We start from the raw sequence: 19,883 nt of genomic DNA, 5'->3' as shown, positions 1-19,883 counted from the left end.
CTGTGATTGTCAACTCCAGTGCTGAAATTGTGGTGCACGTGTTTAACATCGGTAACATAACGTCTGATGGTTATATAGCCTTACCGGTGGAAGCCCTGTCGAGGAGGTATCTTATTGCTTCTTTTGATAAACCTTCATCATTTTTCAGTATGTTCAGCAACTCAAAACCTGCTGTGTCAGCATTTACAATAGCTGCTCTAGAAAATGACACAACTGTGACCATCAAGTTCAAACACTCTCTATCTTCATGTGGAATACGGCCCGGATCTACCTCTGTTCTGGGTTCATTTCTAAACCAATTTACGTTTTCCTTTCCCCGAGCATCGGTCAAAGAAGATGCTATAGGAAATGAAGTTACCATGACAATCAACAAGTATGATGTGATAGGAACCAACTGCACTGTGGACCCTACTGGAACTATCATCACAAGCAGTAAGCCAGTCAGCGTGGTGTCGGGTGGCGTGTGCACCTACGTGCCACACCCCATGATGCCCGACTGCGACCACATGGAGGACATGATGATACCATCAGAGCTCTTTGGGAGCCATTTTGTCTTCCATGAACTCGGAGGTCGTCCGTCAGGGGCCATCTACAGAATCATCGCCAATGAAAACAACACGTCTATAACCTCCACACTGGGACATGGGGGAACGCTACAGGAGACTCAGGCAGCTGACATCAACATTAAGGAGACGGGACCTATGTGTTTGAGCACCAGCAAACCCGTCCTGGTTGTCCTGTTCTCAAAGGGAAGCCATGCTGACATCCCGGAGAAGTTTGGAGGACCCTTCATGACTGTTGTTACTCCAACTGAGAGGTTCTCGTCCATGCCAATCCATCTACCACATCTCTGGAACATTAGCTTCATGAAGACAAGGATGACACCGTATGTTACAGTCATTCAGAAACAGGAATGCAAAGATAATTATGACATGTTTGATGAGGTTCGAGTTATTCCGAAGTGCGAGTATGCTGTAGCGACCCTGAAGCTGGCGAGACCCTATGAACAGTTAGTATTGATGCCTGAGATGAAATACGGTGCCGTCGTTTATGGATTTGGCTCCGGAGAGGGATTTGGGTTTTCAACAGGAATTTCTATGACAAATAACACGTCTGGTAAGGCATACTTGTTGCTTCATAATAAACACAATAGGGAAGGTCTCTTTCGCAAATAATAAAAAAGCAATTATTGTCATATTGCAGTCAGGTTAAAAAATAACGGATATAAAGTCTTTCCAACCAGAAACTTGTTGGTCATAAATTATATTTGTTCCAAATGAAGGAAAAAGCTGATCTCTGAGATTTATGATTCCACAAGGAATGCCTAGATGTCTTGTTCGCGGAATATTTGCTTTTAATTGTCTTTTGGACAATATTGACGAGATTCTGTAGTTTATAAAAATAAGGAAATGTATAATAATTTTGGGGTATGTAGAGTTATTGTATGTAAAAGTAAAAAACAAAATAGATATCTAGTGACATGTGTTATTGGGGGAGAGTTACAGGCATGTTCTGTCGTCTTTTCGTCTCCCAGAGCTGCAGGAGACGAAGTTCTGCGACAGCTTCCCGTGTCTGAACGACGGCGTGTGTCGTGAGAGCTGCCCCTACACCTGTGTCTGCATGGACGGCTTCCAGGGACGACAGTGTCAACAGCGTGGGTACACACATCTACCACATACATGTACACGTTGCTTCATGCGTGCAGCTCTATGTAGTAGGTTGATCGACTGGAACTAGATCTCAGTACTTATACACATGCAGCATTTGTTCTCGGCAAGAGTTGTTATGACAATGTGAAGCAAGTGGAATGGGTATTGGATGATGTAAAAATATTGATAAACATTGTATGTGTTGTGGACTAGGAATTTCTGTAGCGATCATACAGGTATATCAACACACAAACTCTCCCATGCTACATAGAGTACCTATTGTAAAATCCATTCGACAAGCGACTATTAAATTGAGCCAATGTAGTCACATTTCAGAAGCAGAAGAGTGAGCGAGTGAATATGGTTTTACACCGCTTTCAGCAATATTTCAGCAGTAATATCAAGGCCTTCAAACAAGAACAAGACGAAGTCAATGAAGTGTACTTACATATAGATACCTACATAATCTTCGGCAGTAGCAATTAGGCACCTGTTGTGGTTTCTGTTTGTCTTGTTTGTGATGCCTATGATACAGAAAACATAATGTCCTTTCAATGTGTCAATGTTTCTGTAACATACAACTAAGTTGAGAAGGCTGGACATGACATACGATGCAGTTGAAATACTAACAACACAACTGTTTATCTGTTTCAGAGAAGAATAATACTTTAGATCCCCTGTTCAAAGGTCAGTTGAAATATATTAGTTTCATGAACAATTTGCCATTTGTGTATATGTTGTTTGTGTACAGACTGTGACATAGATACTTCGCCTTTACACACAAACAGTTGGAGGGAGAGTTGGGGGCCAGATGGCCTAAGGAGCACAGTTTGCGACGTCAGTTGTCCCACATGATTGGGATTAGTGGCATATCAGCGCCACAGACATACCGCTGAAGGTATACGACACGTCGTGGTGTAACTTAAATACTAATCAAAGCGGCATTTCGCTCAAGACTCGTATGTTGTTATATGATGCTTCGAAACCTTAACATACAAGTTCATGAATTTGTGTATGTTCTGCTGATGTTTATTCGACTGTATCCCGTGGGGAGTCCGGTTTTGAACAGGTTAGAACAGGTCAGAACAAGTTAGAACAGGTCAGAACAGGTTACAACAGGTCAGAACAGGTTACAACAGGTCAGAATAGGTCCAAACCATGCTGGTCAATTCTTTAATTCTTAACTGGTTATTCTTTTGCATTGACCTATTATATTGAAATACCTTCATCTTTACAGCTTATCAATACAATGGATTACATGTTTAAACTGTTGATAAGGTGTATGAGGATTAACATACCCATGGAAAATACACAAGACCATGAGTCGGGTGGTCTGGTTCGGTGACTTGGTTGCTCATGCTATCAATCACTGAATTATCTGGCACAGACACGATTATTTACAGGTCGTCATATAGCAGAAATATTGCTGAGCACGGCGTTACACAACAAATAAATAAACAAATAAACAAATCATTTGATTATTTCTATGTGTATTGTGTTCCCCATCAGACACCGACGACTGCATCTCCAACCCGTGTGTCCGCGGAACGTGTCGTGACAGAATAGACGCATACAAGTGTATGTGTCAAACTGGCTTTCATGGAGTGAACTGTGAAAAAGGTGAGACCCATTACACTGCATGTATATTGAATTTCTGGGGACCCACACGAAAAGATATGTTTATTTGCATGTATATTGAATGTCTGGGGACCCACACGCATAGATATGTTTATCTTCATGTATATTGAATGTCTGGGGACTCAGAGGACTAGATATGTTTATTTGCATGTATATTGAATGTCTGGGGACTCACACGACTAGATATGTTTATCTTCATGTATATTGAATGTCTGGGGACTCACACGAATAGATATGTTTATCTGCATGTATATTGAATGTCTGGGGACCCACACGACTAGATATGTTTATCTGCATGTATATTGAATGTCTGGGGACCCACACGACTAGATTTGTTTATCTGCACAGATATAGACGAATGTTTAGGAGATCCTTGTGTGCATGGCGACTGTAAAGACGGACTCAACTCCTACACATGCCTCTGTTACCATGGTTACAGGGGAACGCATTGCCACACAAGTGAGTATTAAGAATAATGATGTACCGCAACCACACTTGACCCTTGACCTACCAGGCGGGGATCACGGCAGTGACTGCTCGGGAACAAAAATATTTAATCACCGCCAAAAGAAACGCGAATATTGGTTAATATATGAAGACTTACTCATATTCAAGAGATATCAAATTGGTTCGTTGCACAAACGAACATACTGTGACGTCATGGATCTATGAGTCGAGATGCACCATTTGTCTCGTGCAGGATTAGCGTATGGATAACCACGTGCAGCATATCGCGATGAGAATAAAGGCACTCTGGTAAAACGTGACTGGGTGTTGGTTTGGTCGTGAAGACGTACACACGGGGAACATCTCTTCTCAACCTACATACATCTCTATATGTTTCTATAGTTCGCGTTTCTTCTGGTGATGAGTATATGTAGTATGCCATTTTCATCATGCATTTGTGGCCTGCTCTTTGTTTTAAACCTCGGGATAAAGGTCGACTAGTTGCGTCCACTCACCCTGAATGTACTTGGTGTTCAATAGGTAACACTTCTGACTTGCAGATATAGACGACTGCTCTCCAGACCCGTGTAGTGGGCACGGCGCGTGTCGAGACGGCGTCAGTAACTACTCCTGCATATGTCACCCCGGCTACACAGGGCCAAACTGCCACACAGGTATAGTAGACACTGCTATACAGGTATAGTAGTCACACAGGTATAGTAGACACTGCCGCACAGGTATAGTAGACATTTCCACGAAGGTATAGTAGACATTGCTATACAGGTATAGTAGACACACAGGTATAGTAGACATTGCCGCACAGGTATAGTAGACATTGCTATACAGGTATAGTAGACACACAGGTATAGTAGACACTGCCGCACAGGTATAGTAGACATTGCTATACAGGTATAGTAGACACACAGGTATAGTAGACATTTCCAAGCAGGTATAGTAGACACACAGGTATAGTAGACATTGCCACACAGGTATAGTAGACACAGGTATAGTAGACACACAGGTATAGTAGACATTGGCACACTGGTATAGTAGACACACAGGTATAGTAGACAATGCCACACAAGTATAGTAGACACACAGGTACAATAGACACACAGGTATAGTAGACATTGGCACACTGGTATAGTAGACACACAGGTATAGTAGACAATGCCACACAAGTATAACAGACACACAGGTACAATAGACACACGGGTATAGTAGACACACAGGTACAGTAGACACACAGGTATAGTAGACACACAGGTATAGTAGACATTGCCACACAGGTATAGTAGACACAGGTATAGTAGACACACAGGTATAGTAGACATTGCCACACAGGTATAGTAGACACAGGTACAGTAGACATACAGGTACAGTAGACACACAGGTATAGTAGACACACAGGTATAGTAGACACACAGGTACAGTAGACACACAGGTACAGTAGACACACAGGTACAATAGACACACAGGTATAGTAGACAGACAGGTACAATAGACACACAGGTATAGTAGACACACAGGTACAATAGACACACAGGTATAGTAGACACACAGGTACAGTAGACACACAGGTATAGTAGACACACTGGTATAGTAGACACACAGGTATAGTAGACACACAGGTACAGTAGACACACAGGTACAGTAGACACACAGGTACAGTAGACACACAGGTACAGTAGACACACAGGTACAGTAGACACACAGGTACAGTAGACACACAGGTACAATAGACACACAGGTACAGTAGACACACAGGTACAATAGACACACAGGTATAGTAGACAGACAGGTACAGTAGACACACAGGTATAATAGACACACAGGTATAGTAGACAGACAGGTACAATAGACACACAGGTATAGTAGACATTACTACACATATTCAGATCATGACGTACATGTACACTAGACAATGTACTTACCCGCATAGAAGATAATGGCAACACGCAGTAGTAGACAATGGCATACATGTAATAGTAGACAATGATATACGTGTTAATAGTAAACACTGCCAGACAGGTAATATTAGACAATACTAAACATGTAATAGTAGACAATGACATGCGGGAAATAGTAGGCAATGGTGTAAAGGTAATAGTAGACAATGGCAATCCAGCTTTACTGTGCCTCTTGCACCACGATCATATGTCATCCTGTCTGCTACAGATATTGTTCAGTCATTGTAGGCCATTGCTGATATGTTGTGGGTACATACGTGTTTACGTGCTGTTGGCATTAATATTTGATGAGACGTGGCGAGACGTGGCGAGTAAGTTTTCAAATACCGTTCTTTCATCCGCATAAATAGAAAAAGAATCCGCAGACGACCTAAATATGTAGCATATCATAGACCCCTATGGTGATGCTGGAGTAGAATTTGTGTTCATTCAGTCATTGGTGATCTGACTCCATCACGTTCAGGCCGCTGTGATATCTGAGTATTGCTGACTGCGGAACACGTATCGGCGCACAAACATTTATTGCCATAACAGAGATTGGAAGTTAGTTTGTGAGTTCAGGCCTTGTGCTTCACGTCAGAGTTGACTGTAGTGGTAAAAGCTTGTGGTCGCTTGTCTGACTTTGTCATCTTCCCTCAGACATTGATGACTGCGTGGACGACTTCCTCTGCCTGAACAACGGTACCTGCGTGGACGGCGTCAACATCTACACGTGCGTGTGCGCACAAGGCTACACAGGGCGTCGATGTGAGCACGGTAGGTATAGCAAAAAGGAAATACCTGGTGTTCAAACTGACTACTGACACACACACCATCCCACCCCCAACCCACTCACACACACACACACCATCCAACCCCCCCCCCCTCCCACACACACACACACCATCCCCCCCCACACACCATCCCACCCCCACCCCACTCGGACACACACACCATCCATCCCCCCTCCCCCACCCACAGACACACCCAGCATTCCACCCACCAACACACACATAACCACCCACACACCATCCCACCATCCAACCCCCCCCCCCCCCCCACCACCACCACCACCACACACACACACACACAATCCCACCCACACACCTACACACACAAACACACACACCCTCTCACACACACCAAATAAAAATAAAATAAATAACCACACACACTCCGCATGGCTTCTCGTTGCCAACTGGGATTATGTTTCGACCAAGGACGCACCCCGTTTATATCAAACTGCAAATCTAAGTTCTCAACCTCCCATTATCTATGTGCGGCAAGGCGACATTGACAAGCTGACGTGATGGCATAAAACAGCATTCACTCGCGTCGATGGGTCGGGGACTGGTGTACTGTTTCCTATTAAAGATCGTCACGAAATCCTGACTGTAAAGTGAAGATGACTATATCCTTATGTCACATTCGCTGACAGTATACCATTGTAAACGAACAACTGTCGACTATAGCAAAGTTTTCACTGTGCAGACATCGTGGAGTGTGTGAGCAGCCCCTGCAGGAACGGCGGCTACTGCGTGGAAGGTCCTAGCTCCTACACCTGCATGTGCCGGGCGGGGTACACTGGTGTCAACTGTCAGCAGGGTAGGTACAGTCTGGTGCAGTCAGCTTCTTCAGTTACCTAGTGACTAGGATGATCTCACTGTAAACTGATAACCCACATATAGCCGATAATGGTTAATAAAAACTAGCTATACAGTTTGATAACGATCCTCATATATATAAGGGTCACGATTGTCGCGAGATTCTGTTGTTATTTTGATAGTCACATGAACTAGTGAAACTAGCCACAATGTAGGTTAGATGGTTGTAGGATTGAAGCAATCCGAGTGGAGGTGATGTGGAACGATGGATATTATACATATTCTTATAACGAACTGACGGATATAGCGAACTGTCGCGGCCATTTGCTGTATATTTTATCATATATAATTGATGGATATAACGAACGACAGCAACCACCTTGCTGGAAGTGACTGACCATCTCATTAGGGACTGTTCTTTTTTGTGAGAGATTATAAGAATAATATTATATGTTTTCTGTCACTGCTTCAAGACATAATTTATATCTATGGGGAGAAGGCCAACAATTGTTTCACAAATCATTTTTCTTTCAGGACAAACAGCATGTCCCGCTAGTTTGGGTGTTGTAAGACCTAATTAAAATATTTCTTTTGTGGGAAAAGTCTTCCTGTTAAAATAACCCCTCGAGCAGAATGTCAAAAGGTCCCTTATGTATTTCTAACCACCGCAAAGTCAGTTGTGCCATGACATTGTCTTCAGGGTCGGTATTATCACAACAGTTTCTTTCATGTTGGAGTTAAATGTTAGGGAAAGAGACATATTTATTGCTCCCTCCTGCTAAGTTTGCTTGTTGTTTAACGCCGCTCTCAACAATATTCCAGCTATGTGACGGCAGTCTGTAAATAATCGAATCTTGACCAGACAATCCAGTTAGTCGCCTGTTACGACAATCATAGTCGCCTTTTCCGCAAGCGTGGGTTGCTGAAGACCTCTTCTACCCCAAATCTCCACGGGTCTCCTGCTAAGTAGATATGCTCGTGGAGTAGTTGTTATGTGAAGCCCAAGGTGCGTGTGTGTTGTTCCAGATATCGACGACTGTTCCCCCAACCCCTGTCTCCATGATGGCAGCTGCACCGACAGCGTCAACAACTACATCTGCACGTGTAAAGATGGATTCACAGGGCTCCAGTGCGGTACAGGTAAACTGCGATCGCGATTCGATAGATTCAAAATAACCGCCCTGACATCCGATGCTGAAGACCTAGTCTTCCCCGGATGTTCACGGGTTCTCATCTGTCAGGAAGTATACTGGTAATGGGAGAAAGGACGGATTCGCAATATAGCTTTGACAACTGTGGAAAGAAATGAACACATAACTAGGTTTTTAGGAAGAAGAATGTATCAAAATACGTGGATGATTAAACATGTATTGATGAAGTTACACCAAAGTAGGTCTGTGTTGTTAAAATGTTAATGCTGACAAAAAATAACTTCAACGACATCTCAACTGATTCCGAATGTCAGAGAAAAGATGGGGTAGCCTAGTGGTTGAAGTATTCGCTTATGACGCCAAAGACCTGGGTCTGATTCCTATGTTGGCAAAATGTATCGGTCATACTATAAGATATTGCGGGAGTATTGCTAAAGGCGGCGTAAACACATAATCAGTCAGAGCGCCATGTGTCCGACAGCTGCAGGTTCGGCTACAAGTTCAGCTACAGGTTCAGCCAGCCAGACTGTTATTTCGTCAGTGGGGCCTAGGAGGCCTTCAATACACCTCTAACAACATTCGATGTTACATGTCAACTAACACTGAACGCTATTAAGCTGATATCTTCCTAATTTGAACATTTCATTAAGATATACAGCTAGATTAAACAACAACCTTTGATTTGTGTTGTATATTAAATGCATAAACTTATAGATTAAAAGTAACACCAAGGTAAGTACACTAAACCGAAGCTATTGTACAGTGCACATTAAGAGGGGCCAGGTATTCATCTGCAATACTTTTGTATGTTATGATACTTTCTAGCGGAAGGAACCAAGGTTAATATACAGAATGATTAGTCTCATATGTATCTCTCATTGAAGGGCTTGAATTTACACTACCAGATGTGGCTGAAAAGTTCTGAGCCCAACTATGATGGTCTGCCGTAACAGAGGGTGTCTGCAAATTATATTTTAACATAATCCCTTCCGAGGTCCACACTTCTGCCAACGATGCTGGCGTGCCGTGGTCCCACTGACTTCCTCCTGGTGCTCCTGGTGCTGTGACATGTCTCCAACAGCAGACACGACGTCATTTGCAGAATGCTTGCCGGGCAGTTCTTCGTTCACATCTGGGAGGAGGTGGAAATGTGATGGTGCCAAATCTGGTGAATACTGGGGATGTTCAATGAGTTGAAAGTCACAGCCATGCATTGCAACATACTTGTGCTTAACACAACTTAAGTGACATTTCCACGACGCTTAGCCGTGATAATGTCACGCAGTTTCCGATGCAAATTAGCAGAAATATTGGTCATTAATGGTCTGACGTTTCGGGAGTTAGTCCAGCAGCTGACTTCGGAATCCCAGAAAACCGAAGTCAGCACCTTGCCATCTGATGCAACAGACTTTGCCTTTTTTCGGAGAAAGAAAGGTCAGAAGTTTCCACTTCTTTGACTGCTGTTGAGTGTCCAGCTGATAGTGGTGAATCCAAGACACATTCATGGTGACACAACGCTCAACAACATCAACTGGGTCTGCTTCAAAACGACGTACATTCTCACGAGAGATGATGAACCTGGAGCGTTTCTGATCAGCAGCCTTGGAACCAAGCCTACTGAAACCTATATCATGCCCAATCCGTTCTTCAGAATGTTCTGAACTCTCTCATGAGAGATGCCAAATGTATTGGCCATACCAGGTGTGGTGAGTCGTCGATCACCCATAATCATGCCGTGTATTTTATCAACAATTTCCCTAATGGTGGCAGTTAAAGGGACATCTGTCGTAGTTGGGCTCAGATTTTTTCAGCTCGTTTGTATTAAGTATTGAGGATTCAGTTGATTCAGTGGACCAACGATCTTACAACTTTGGTATAAATATACAAATCAAATATTTATTATCATGTACGTGACATGCAAGTGCAAAGTCGTACAAGAATAATAATTGACGAACCTATTTCTGAGGCCCTATTTTGTAACCATGGTCGTCTTAACAATATATGACGTAACGTACTCCTGTACATATACCATACACGTGTTCTGTATGATTATTTGTATGTCAAAGTATTTTGTCAAGGTAAGACTGTAGACAAGTCCAATAACTGTTGTTCACAGACATCGACGACTGCCAAGGTGATCCCTGTCTGCACAACGGAACCTGCGTCGACGGCGTGAACTCGTACTTGTGTGGGTGTAGTCACGGATACACGGGGGACACCTGCCAAACAGGTGTGTCTCTATACATAACATCTTGTCACGATCAACGGGGGACACCTGCCAAACAGGTGTGTCTCTATACATAACATCTTGTCACGATCAACGGGGGACACCTGCCAAACAGGTGTGTCTCTATACATAACATCTAGTCACGATCAACGGGGGACACCTGCCAAACAGGTGTGTCTCTATACATAACATCTTGTCACGATCAACGGGGGACACCTGCCAAACAGGTGTGTCTCTATGCATAACATCTAGTCACGATCAACGGGGGACACCTGCCAAACGGGTGTGTCTCTATACATAACATCTTGTCACGATCAACGGGGGACACCTGCCAAACGGGTGTGTCTCTATACATAACATCTAGTCACGATCAACGGGGGACACCTGCCAAACAGGTGTGTCTCTATACATAACATCTTGTCACGATCAACGGGGGACACCTGCCAAACAGGTGTGTATCTATACATAACATCTTGTCACGATCAACGGGGGACACCTGCCAAACAGGTGTGTCTCTATACAAAACATCTTGTCACGATCAACGGGGGACACCTGCCAAACAGGTGTGTCTCTATACATAACATCTTGTCACGATCAACGGGGGACACCTGCCAAACAGGTGTGTCTCTATACATAACATCTTGTCACGATCAACGGGGGACACCTGCCAAACAGGTGTGTCTCTATACATAACATCTTGTCACGATCAACGGAGGACACCTGCCAAACAGGTGTGTCTCTATACATAACATCTAGTCACGATCAACGGGGGACACCTGACAAACAGGTGTGTCTCTATACATAACATCTAGTCACGATCAACGGGGGACACCTGCCAAGCAGGTGTGTCTCTATACATAACATCTAGTCACGATCAACGGGCATACATTCACTCACAGCATCTTACATTCCTTCTTGTCACGGTCAACCGGAATACAGTCACACACACCATCTTAGATTCCTTCTAGTAACGGTCAACCGGGATACAGTCACACATACCATCTTACATTACTTCTTGTCACGGTCAACGTGGATAGAGTCACACCCACCATCTTACATTACGTCTTGTCACGGTCAACGGGGATACAGTCAAACAAACCATCTTACATTACTTCTTGTCACGGTCAACGGGGATACAGTCACACATACCATCTTACATTCCTTCTTGTCACGGTCAACGTGGATAAAGTCACACATACCATCTTACATTACTTCTTGTCACGGTCAACGTGGATACAGTCACACACACCATCTTACATTCCTTCTTGTCACGGTCAACGTGGATACAGTCACACATACCATCTTACATTCTTTCTTGTCACGGTCAACAGGGATACAGTCACACACACCATCTTACATTACTTCTTGTCACGGTCAACGGGATACAGTTACACATACCATCTTACATTCCTTCTTGTCACGGTCAACGGGGATACAGTCACACATACCATCTTACATTACTTCTTGTCACGGTCAACGAGGATACAGTCACACATACCATCTTACATTCCTTCTTGGCACGGTCGATGTGGATACAGTCACACATACCATCTTACATTCTTTCTTGTCACGGTCAACGGGGATACAGTCACACACAACATCTTACATTCCTTCTAGTCACGGTCAACGGGGATACAGTCACACAAACCATCTTACATTACTTCTTGCCACGGTAAACGGGGATACAGTCACACATACCATCTTACATTCCTTCTTGTCACGGTCAACGTGGATACAGTCACACATACCATCTTACATTCTTTCTTGTCACGGTCAACAGGGATACAGTCACACACACCATCTTACATTACTTCTAGTCAAGGTCAACGGGGATACAGTCACGCACACCATCTTACAGTACTTCTAGTCACGTTCAACGGGAATAAAGTCACACATACCATCTTACATTACTTCTTGTCACGGTCAACGGGGATACAGTCACACATACCATCTTACATTCATTTTAGTAACGGTCAACGGGGATACACTCACACACACAGCATCTTACATTACTTCTAGTCAAGGTCAACGGGGATACAGTCACACACACCATGTTACATTAAACAAGTCAAGTTCAACCGGGATACAGTCACACATACCATCTTACATTCCTTCTAGTCACGGTCAACGGGGATACAGTCACACATACCATCTTACATTACTTCTTGTTACGGTCAACAGGGATACAGTCACGGACAGGATCTTACATTCCTTCTTGTCACGGTCAACAGGGATACAGTCACGCGCACCATCTTACATTCCTTCTAGTCACGGTCAACGGGGATACAGTCACACATACCATCTTACATTCCTTCTTGTTACGGTCAACAGGGATACAGTCACGGACAGGATCTTACATTCCTTCTTGTTACGGTCAACGGGGACACAGTCACCGTAACGGGCATTCAGTCACACACATTATCTTACATTCCTTCTTTTCACCGTCAACGGGCATACCGTCACACACAACATCTTACATTCCTTCTTTTCACCGTCAACGGACATTCAGTCACACACATTATCTTTAAGTTACATTCTTTCTTTTCACCATACCGTCACACACAACATCTTACATTCCTTCTGTTCGCCGTCAACTTGGGTACCGGTACACAGTTTGTTACATATGATTTCCTCACCACTTATATTACGGCGTGTAAGTTTGATGAGTAAGTTCAGTAAAATTCGCGAGCACAGATATATAGTACGGACAAACCCAGAAATATACTCACAAATAGATTCAAACCCAGGAACATACACGGCTAATGGGAGGTAACTCTGCACAGCGTATTGAAGCGCCCCAGAACAACCCCGCCACCTGTGCCCCCGTCAGATATATTGAATCACCGATGACATAGTTAAACATTCAAAGCACTGTAAGTTTTTCTTCTGACTGGCTGGTCATGTCATCGCGACACAGACTAACTGATAGGGTTGGAGAGGTGTGTGTTTCACTGTGTATACGCTTGGCTTCATGGCGAGTTTACACAGCACAAAGTGCTTGAACCACAACAACAGATTTATGATTGTAACACATTCTTTTTATGACAAACGCATGTTGATAGTCATATATAACGACGTCTTTGGCAGCTTCAAGCTGGTGGAATATGATCTAGACAGCAAACTGAATTTTTTCCATGTCTTTTGAAGTAGTGAGGTCGTCCTCATGAAAATGTCTTCGTGTCATGTAAGAAAAATATTATCAACATTGTAATATGACACGTTGCGTGAACTGTAATATGTTTGTCTATATGAATGGGTGAAAGGGTTGATTCAAATAAACTTAAATATCGAATATATATGGGAAATAAATGTCCTCCTCAATCACCTATGACAAATTTTACTGACCGACGTGTTACTGTTTTTGTCTTGCAGATATCGATGACTGTGCGCACCATGTGTGTCACCATAACTCTACTTGTGTGGACGGTGTCAGCGGCTACATATGCACCTGTGCACCCGGCTACATTGGCACGTACTGTCAGACAGGTAGATCACTATCACATTTATCAGTTGGACATACGAGCAAGTATGTATGTCACGTGGTGAAAGAGGTCCCGTAGGTCAATTCTACTTCCTGATCCGTGTCCATGAGTAGCAGACTGCCCCTAGACCTACTGGAAGTCTCCATGTATGAGTCATACAAACCAGGAAGTAGCTACCACAGGCCTGACGGTTGGAAATTGAAACCTCCGTACAAAATGGAAGACAATATTTGGTAGTCATAACAAGTGTTGTGGTTGTTCTTAACGTATATGAAGAACTTGATGGATACTGAAATAGCTCTGTTTATCCCTAATATCGTTTTCGCAAGGATCTAGCGTTATAACTTTACAATAAAACTTTCATGTCATCAAATCGAACTGAAGTCGTGAACGTTCCTTTGTTACTGACGACGTTTCAGCTAGGGCTGCTTCAGAGGTGAAAAAGGGTTCAACGTCGCGTTCAACATTATGTCACTTATCTTGCAACGTGCATGTACATCAGAGTGTGTTTGCTTGCACTTTTCCGCACGTATGTCGGTTTTACAGTACTAACCCACTGATACACCCTGCTACAGTTTAACATGGATACTCCACTGTTTCCCCGGAATAAGATGAGTGAGTGCGTGAGTTTGGTTAAACGTCGTTTTGAACAATACTTCATTTATAGCAGGTCTGAGAAGTTTTAAACTTTGATCAAATTTACGACCATGGTGCTAACAAACCTGAATAACATAATAAGGAAGAGTCGGGATTCAAACCCAAGACCATAGGCTTGCATTACGCCAAAGGGACGCATCGCTGCACAGTTGATTGCAGCGTTTCAGGAGACTGGGCCACCCTTGCTGTCTTACGGGGGATGGGAGTGATGTAGAAAGATGACAATGTAACAGGCGTTGTGAAGACACTGACTGAGTGACAATGTACCATGTCAAGCGTCCACCTGAGAGTTGCAATGAATGTCTGCAGGACGGTTGAGTAAAACTATATAGTCGACAAGAAGATGCCTCGATCTGTTAATTTCTGGCACGAATATTTTCATAGCGTCCTTTATTCCATATGTTGATGTTTAGGGTTCCAGCAACCTGATCTTGTGGTCGGGGTTTATGATTAAGTGCCTGATAAGTATTTTTATGTACAACATTGGTTTCCAGGACCTGCTGGTCCGGGTTTAAATTCCAAGATTCACCAAGACCCTTGGTCTGTCAGTACAATACACAGCGCAATGAGTTTTTAATCATGTGGTTAACCTCTGCGTTACTGCTATCAACATAAAGTTTATACGCCATGAAATCACTAAAACAATGTTCATAGCGAGGTTAATGATAGGAATCTGAGATATTAACAACGTACTTGTATATTGTGTTATCTTCAGATATCGATGAATGCTTGTCTGAGCCCTGCCTCCACGACGGCGTCTGTATCGATGGCATCAATACCTACAACTGTTCTTGTGTGGAAGGGTATTTTGGAACAGTTTGCGAAGAAGGTAACCTCAAGCTTATTATCTTTACTGTAGTAATTTGCGGTGACTGATGCTATAACTCAGCTGGATTTTGGCTGTCGATAATGAATCCGAAAATGACAGTATACGTTATATGTTACAACGGCGAGGTTCACTAACCTTTACATTTCCATCCCAGAATATGATACTACAACCTCGGGTCCAACATCAACATCCTCGTCTACATCTACGGCAAGCAGCATCCTGACAACCAACCCTTCCACTCCTACATCTCCCGATTATACATTATCTTCAAGTACATCCGATGTCAATCAAAAAACGGTTTCAAAAAGGAATTTTTCTAACTATTTGCTACTCAGCTACAAAAATTTGAGTTCATATTTCCGGAAGCGTTCAACTGCACATGACAGTAGGATTTCGTCGATTCTGATTGGTTGTGGAGCCTTGCTTGTCACATTGTGTGCAATGGCCGTCGTATGTGTACATGACTGCATGGTGTTTTTCTGGACTCCGAGGAGGAAGGTGGAAGCGTTCGATATGTTGCGTCGTCATGGACTCGCGGATCCGTCGTCGAGGTATGCTGTTACCACTACGTCGGTGATACAGGTCAGGGAGAAGTCCCACGGTGCAATAGCTGCAGTTGAGGAGACAGTAACGTAGGAGGTGCTACACACATTTAACGCCAAACCCAAATGTACATGTCATGGCCGGTAAGTCTAACGCGACACCCAAATGTACACAAAGTGAATGGGAGGTCTAAAGCTAGATCCAAGAGCACATCATGTATCGTGACGAGCAGGTAAGTCTAACGTTAGATCCATGTGTAGATGATGTGACTGACAAATAAATCTAACGTTAGATCCATGTGTAGATGATGTGACTGACAAATAAATCTAACGTTAGATCCATGTGTAGATGATGTGACTGACAAATAGATCTAACGTTAGATCCATGTGTAGATGATGTGACTGACAAATAAATCTAACGTTAGATCCATGTGTAGATGATGTGACTGACAAATAAATCTAACGTTAGATCCATCTGTAGATGATGTGACTGACAAATAAATCTAATGTTAGATCCATGTGTAGATGATGTGACTGACAAATAAATCTACCGTTAGATCCATGTGTATTTCATGTGACTGACAAATAAATCTAACGTTAGATCCATCTGTAGATGATGTGACTGACAAATAAATCTAACGTTAGATCCATGTGTAGATGATGTGACTGACAAATAAATCTACTGTTAGATCCAGGTGTATTTGATGTGACTGACAAATAAATCTAACATTAGATCCATGTGTAGATGATAGACTGACAAGAAAATATGACGTTAGATCAAAGAATAGATGGAAGGAGTCAATCAGTTGACCAATATTCTGTGGTTGCGTTTACAAAATGTGGTCGAAGTTGAGTTGTGACATATATGACGTGGAATGACCTTATGCCAAACTTCGAATTATCTCTTGGAAATTCATGTTTTACTTACACATTGTATGACTTTACACGAACGCGCTGGTTGATGCCATATGTACGTTGTATGACTTTACACGAATACGCTGGTTGATGCCATATGTACTTTGTATGACTTTACATGAAGGCTCTGGTTGATGCCCCATGTACGTTGTATGACTTTACATGCAGGCTCTGGTTGATGCCCCATGTACATTGTATGACTTTACATGAAGGCTCTGGTTGATGCCCCATGTACATTGCATGACTTTACATGAAGGCTCTGGTTGATGCCCCACGTACGTTGTATGACTTTACATGAAGGCTCTGGTTGATGCCCCATGTACGGATCCTGCATAGTGGCGTTTGAGTCGATGTTTCACTACTTCAGAAAATCACATGCACTGTTAAGCCTTAAGATTTGTATCGACTGTACGAACATAACTAATGTAGTCTAGATGTTTTCGTGGCGTCAATATATTTCTTTCTTGGTAATCATGAAAGTGTATGTTGTCTTTATCGCATTGTAGAGAACGTACTTAACCTACTATGTACCTACTGTACGACTGCAGTCAAACGTATTCGCCACATGATAACGATAATATATCAATGTACACTAGCTATATATACGTTCAGCAATGATGGATCATGTCAATAGTGTTAAAGTTACAGTATCATCACTGTATCATTTTATCTTTACACATTTAGAATTCCCATGTCAGCCTGTTCTTCGAAATTGATGTGATACTGGTAAGAGGAGTTAGCCTCTATTCGGGACCTCCTGAGCTCCACCACTCACAGGCTAGTACGTTCTATTGCGTAACACGGTTGTATGTAAGGGGCAATGTATATTAAACTCTACTGATAACAAATTGGTGTCGGTGTTTTATCAGCATGGTGTATGCTCAAAGGTTGATAGTCAGTATATCTATTGCAGCACAATCTTCAGTCAATCAGCTCAGCGGGATACCCTGTTACTTCGCTTAATCTTTGTGTGTTTCGCCACCTTCCTTAATTCAGCCGCCGCAATACCAGGTGGAGCGCCGTGTCCCAAATATGTGTTACATCGGTATGTGATTTACCATGTTTCATGATGAAACGTTTCGGCTGACTATGTTCAGTGTGACACTTGATTTGAGGTAGTTCTGGAACGTGATCGCCCCCATTCAAGTGTGTTGGCCGTATGCTTACACCAAGCCTTGGCAAAACCACGATATACAACCAGGAACAGGATAAGAAAAGCATGGACAATAGGTATGCGGTGGATTACCCCCACCAGTCATTGAGCTGCTTCGACCGACAAGTTACGATTGTGGAACCCCTGGTAACTTCCTAATAAAATAACAAGCTGGTCTCATGCAGCGCGAACAGACTGGTCTGTGAGTATTTCTGTCTTGTCAGTAGTAATCATTCGTATCAATCCTGTAAAACACGATCCACGGAAAGGCCAGACCCCAACCACGCCATCCATAGAACCCTATATAAGGACAGTGCACCATATGGACTAAGAGTTGGAAGAAGTATGCTCACTGAATGTCTGAAGGTAGTTATGGGAGGCTTGAATTCAAAGCGGAGTTCCACCATTCCAAGATTGCTGTCTGTGACGTCGCGAAGCAGTGAGTCTGAAAGATCCACCTCTAGTAGGTCATTGTTGAGGACAGCCTCCTGCAGAACCAGCTTCAAGGAATGGTCCCCCTTCCCCACGGACATTACAATGGTCACCGTCAATGGATCCAACGTGCTCGTTGTTGTTGATTATAAGAATGAACTCCTCAAGACATTTTCGCAAACCGGGAATTATGAAATGTCTCTAAATGGGATTCCCTATCGCCTTTGTAAACTGAAAAACGACAAGGTTGCCCTCACGTTTCCCCTGTCGCGAGAGGTACGAGTGATCTCCCTACAACGTATGGAGGTTGCCCACGTGGTTGCAACAGAGAAGATGTATAACGGTATAACATCAATTCCAAAGTTGAAAAACATACTAGTAGTTGGCACAGTTCGTGAGGAGCCTGCTTCAATTGACTTTATTGATATGAGAGGATCTGTTTTAAAATCATTCCAATATGATCAGTTGGGGAATGCAATATGCATGACTCCAAGCTTCCTGACCACAACCCCAAGTGGGGATATTCTTATCTCAGATCATTCCATGCACGCTTTAATATGCATCTCTCAAAAAGGAGATGTTCAGTGGCGTCACCAACCACACAAGGGAGACAACTTTCTTGAAGATCCGGTAGGCGTCGCCTGCTTCAACGGAGATATTTTCGTCGTTGACAGACTCAAGGGATGTGTGTTTCGGTTCACCCATCGTGGTTGGTGCCACGGCTCTGTCATCGAAACCAGCAACATCTTCAGCGAGCCGTTCAGCATCTGCACCGACAGGAAGGGCACGATCTACGTCGGCATGGATGACGGTGACATTCAGGTGTACCCGGATGGAGGAGCAGCCGAGATGACGACCTTCAGAACCGTCATCGACCTTCCTCGCCGGCAGCGCATAACCTGAGAGGTCCATGTGAGCATATTTTGGTTTTAGTCGGTCCCGGAGTTAATCATCTTGCTGTCGGAAGCCCTTTGTCATGAGAAAAGTAATGAGCGTTGGTGGACTGTTTGCGTGTGTCTAGAGCCACGGTGGGGGTGATGTGAACTGAAGATGGATACTGTGAAGTGATAGGAAGGTGGTGTTTTCACAACGATGGCAGTGTATGGACACATGGGTCATGACACTCATAACGTCGTCGTTCGTATTTCCCTTGTGCTGAAAAGTCATTTCCAGATTGTTCCGATGTCATGTGAGCTTCTGCTATGTTG

At 43.3% G+C, this 19,883-nt stretch overlaps 2 protein-coding genes across 2 annotated transcripts; both read left to right on the top strand.

Annotated features, from left to right (window-relative positions):
* The first annotated feature begins 2,968 nt into the window (after positions 1 to 2,968).
* Positions 2,969 to 16,269, top strand: LOC139458314 (fibropellin-1-like). The gene is made up of 10 exons (XM_071239704.1): positions 2,969 to 2,990; positions 3,159 to 3,269; positions 4,295 to 4,408; positions 6,344 to 6,460; positions 7,175 to 7,288; positions 8,314 to 8,427; positions 10,555 to 10,668; positions 14,038 to 14,151; positions 15,520 to 15,633; positions 15,788 to 16,269. The coding sequence occupies exons 1-10, from the start codon at positions 2,969 to 2,971 to the stop codon at positions 16,267 to 16,269; spliced, it is 1,416 nt and encodes a 471-aa protein (XP_071095805.1).
* A 2,346-nt stretch (positions 16,270 to 18,615) lies between these two features.
* On the top strand, positions 18,616 to 19,578 carry LOC139458303 (uncharacterized). The gene has a single exon (XM_071239696.1). It carries the CDS (start codon positions 18,616 to 18,618, stop codon positions 19,576 to 19,578), a length of 963 nt encoding a protein of 320 aa, XP_071095797.1.
* The last annotated feature ends 305 nt before the right edge of the window (positions 19,579 to 19,883 follow it).

The sequence above is a fragment of the Haliotis cracherodii genome, unplaced genomic scaffold (genome assembly GCF_022045235.1).
Source record: "Haliotis cracherodii isolate W230 unplaced genomic scaffold, xgHalCrac1.p SCAF_1, whole genome shotgun sequence".
NCBI lineage: Eukaryota > Metazoa > Mollusca > Gastropoda > Lepetellida > Haliotidae > Haliotis > Haliotis cracherodii.
The sequence above is the reverse complement of the archived record's forward strand: the minus strand, read 5'-3'. Positions and strand labels throughout refer to the sequence as shown.

Coding starts and splice junctions, on each gene's coding strand:
- LOC139458314 (XM_071239704.1), top strand. CDS start 2,969: ATGAGTCGGGTGGTCTGGTTCG. Junction 8,428..10,554: donor AGGGCTCCAGTGCGGTACAG/GTAAACTGCGAT, acceptor TGTTGTTCACAG/ACATCGACGACTGCCAAGGT. Junction 14,152..15,519: donor TGGCACGTACTGTCAGACAG/GTAGATCACTAT, acceptor TGTTATCTTCAG/ATATCGATGAATGCTTGTCT.
- LOC139458303 (XM_071239696.1), top strand. CDS start 18,616: ATGGGAGGCTTGAATTCAAAGCGGAGTTCCACCATTCCAAGATTGCTG.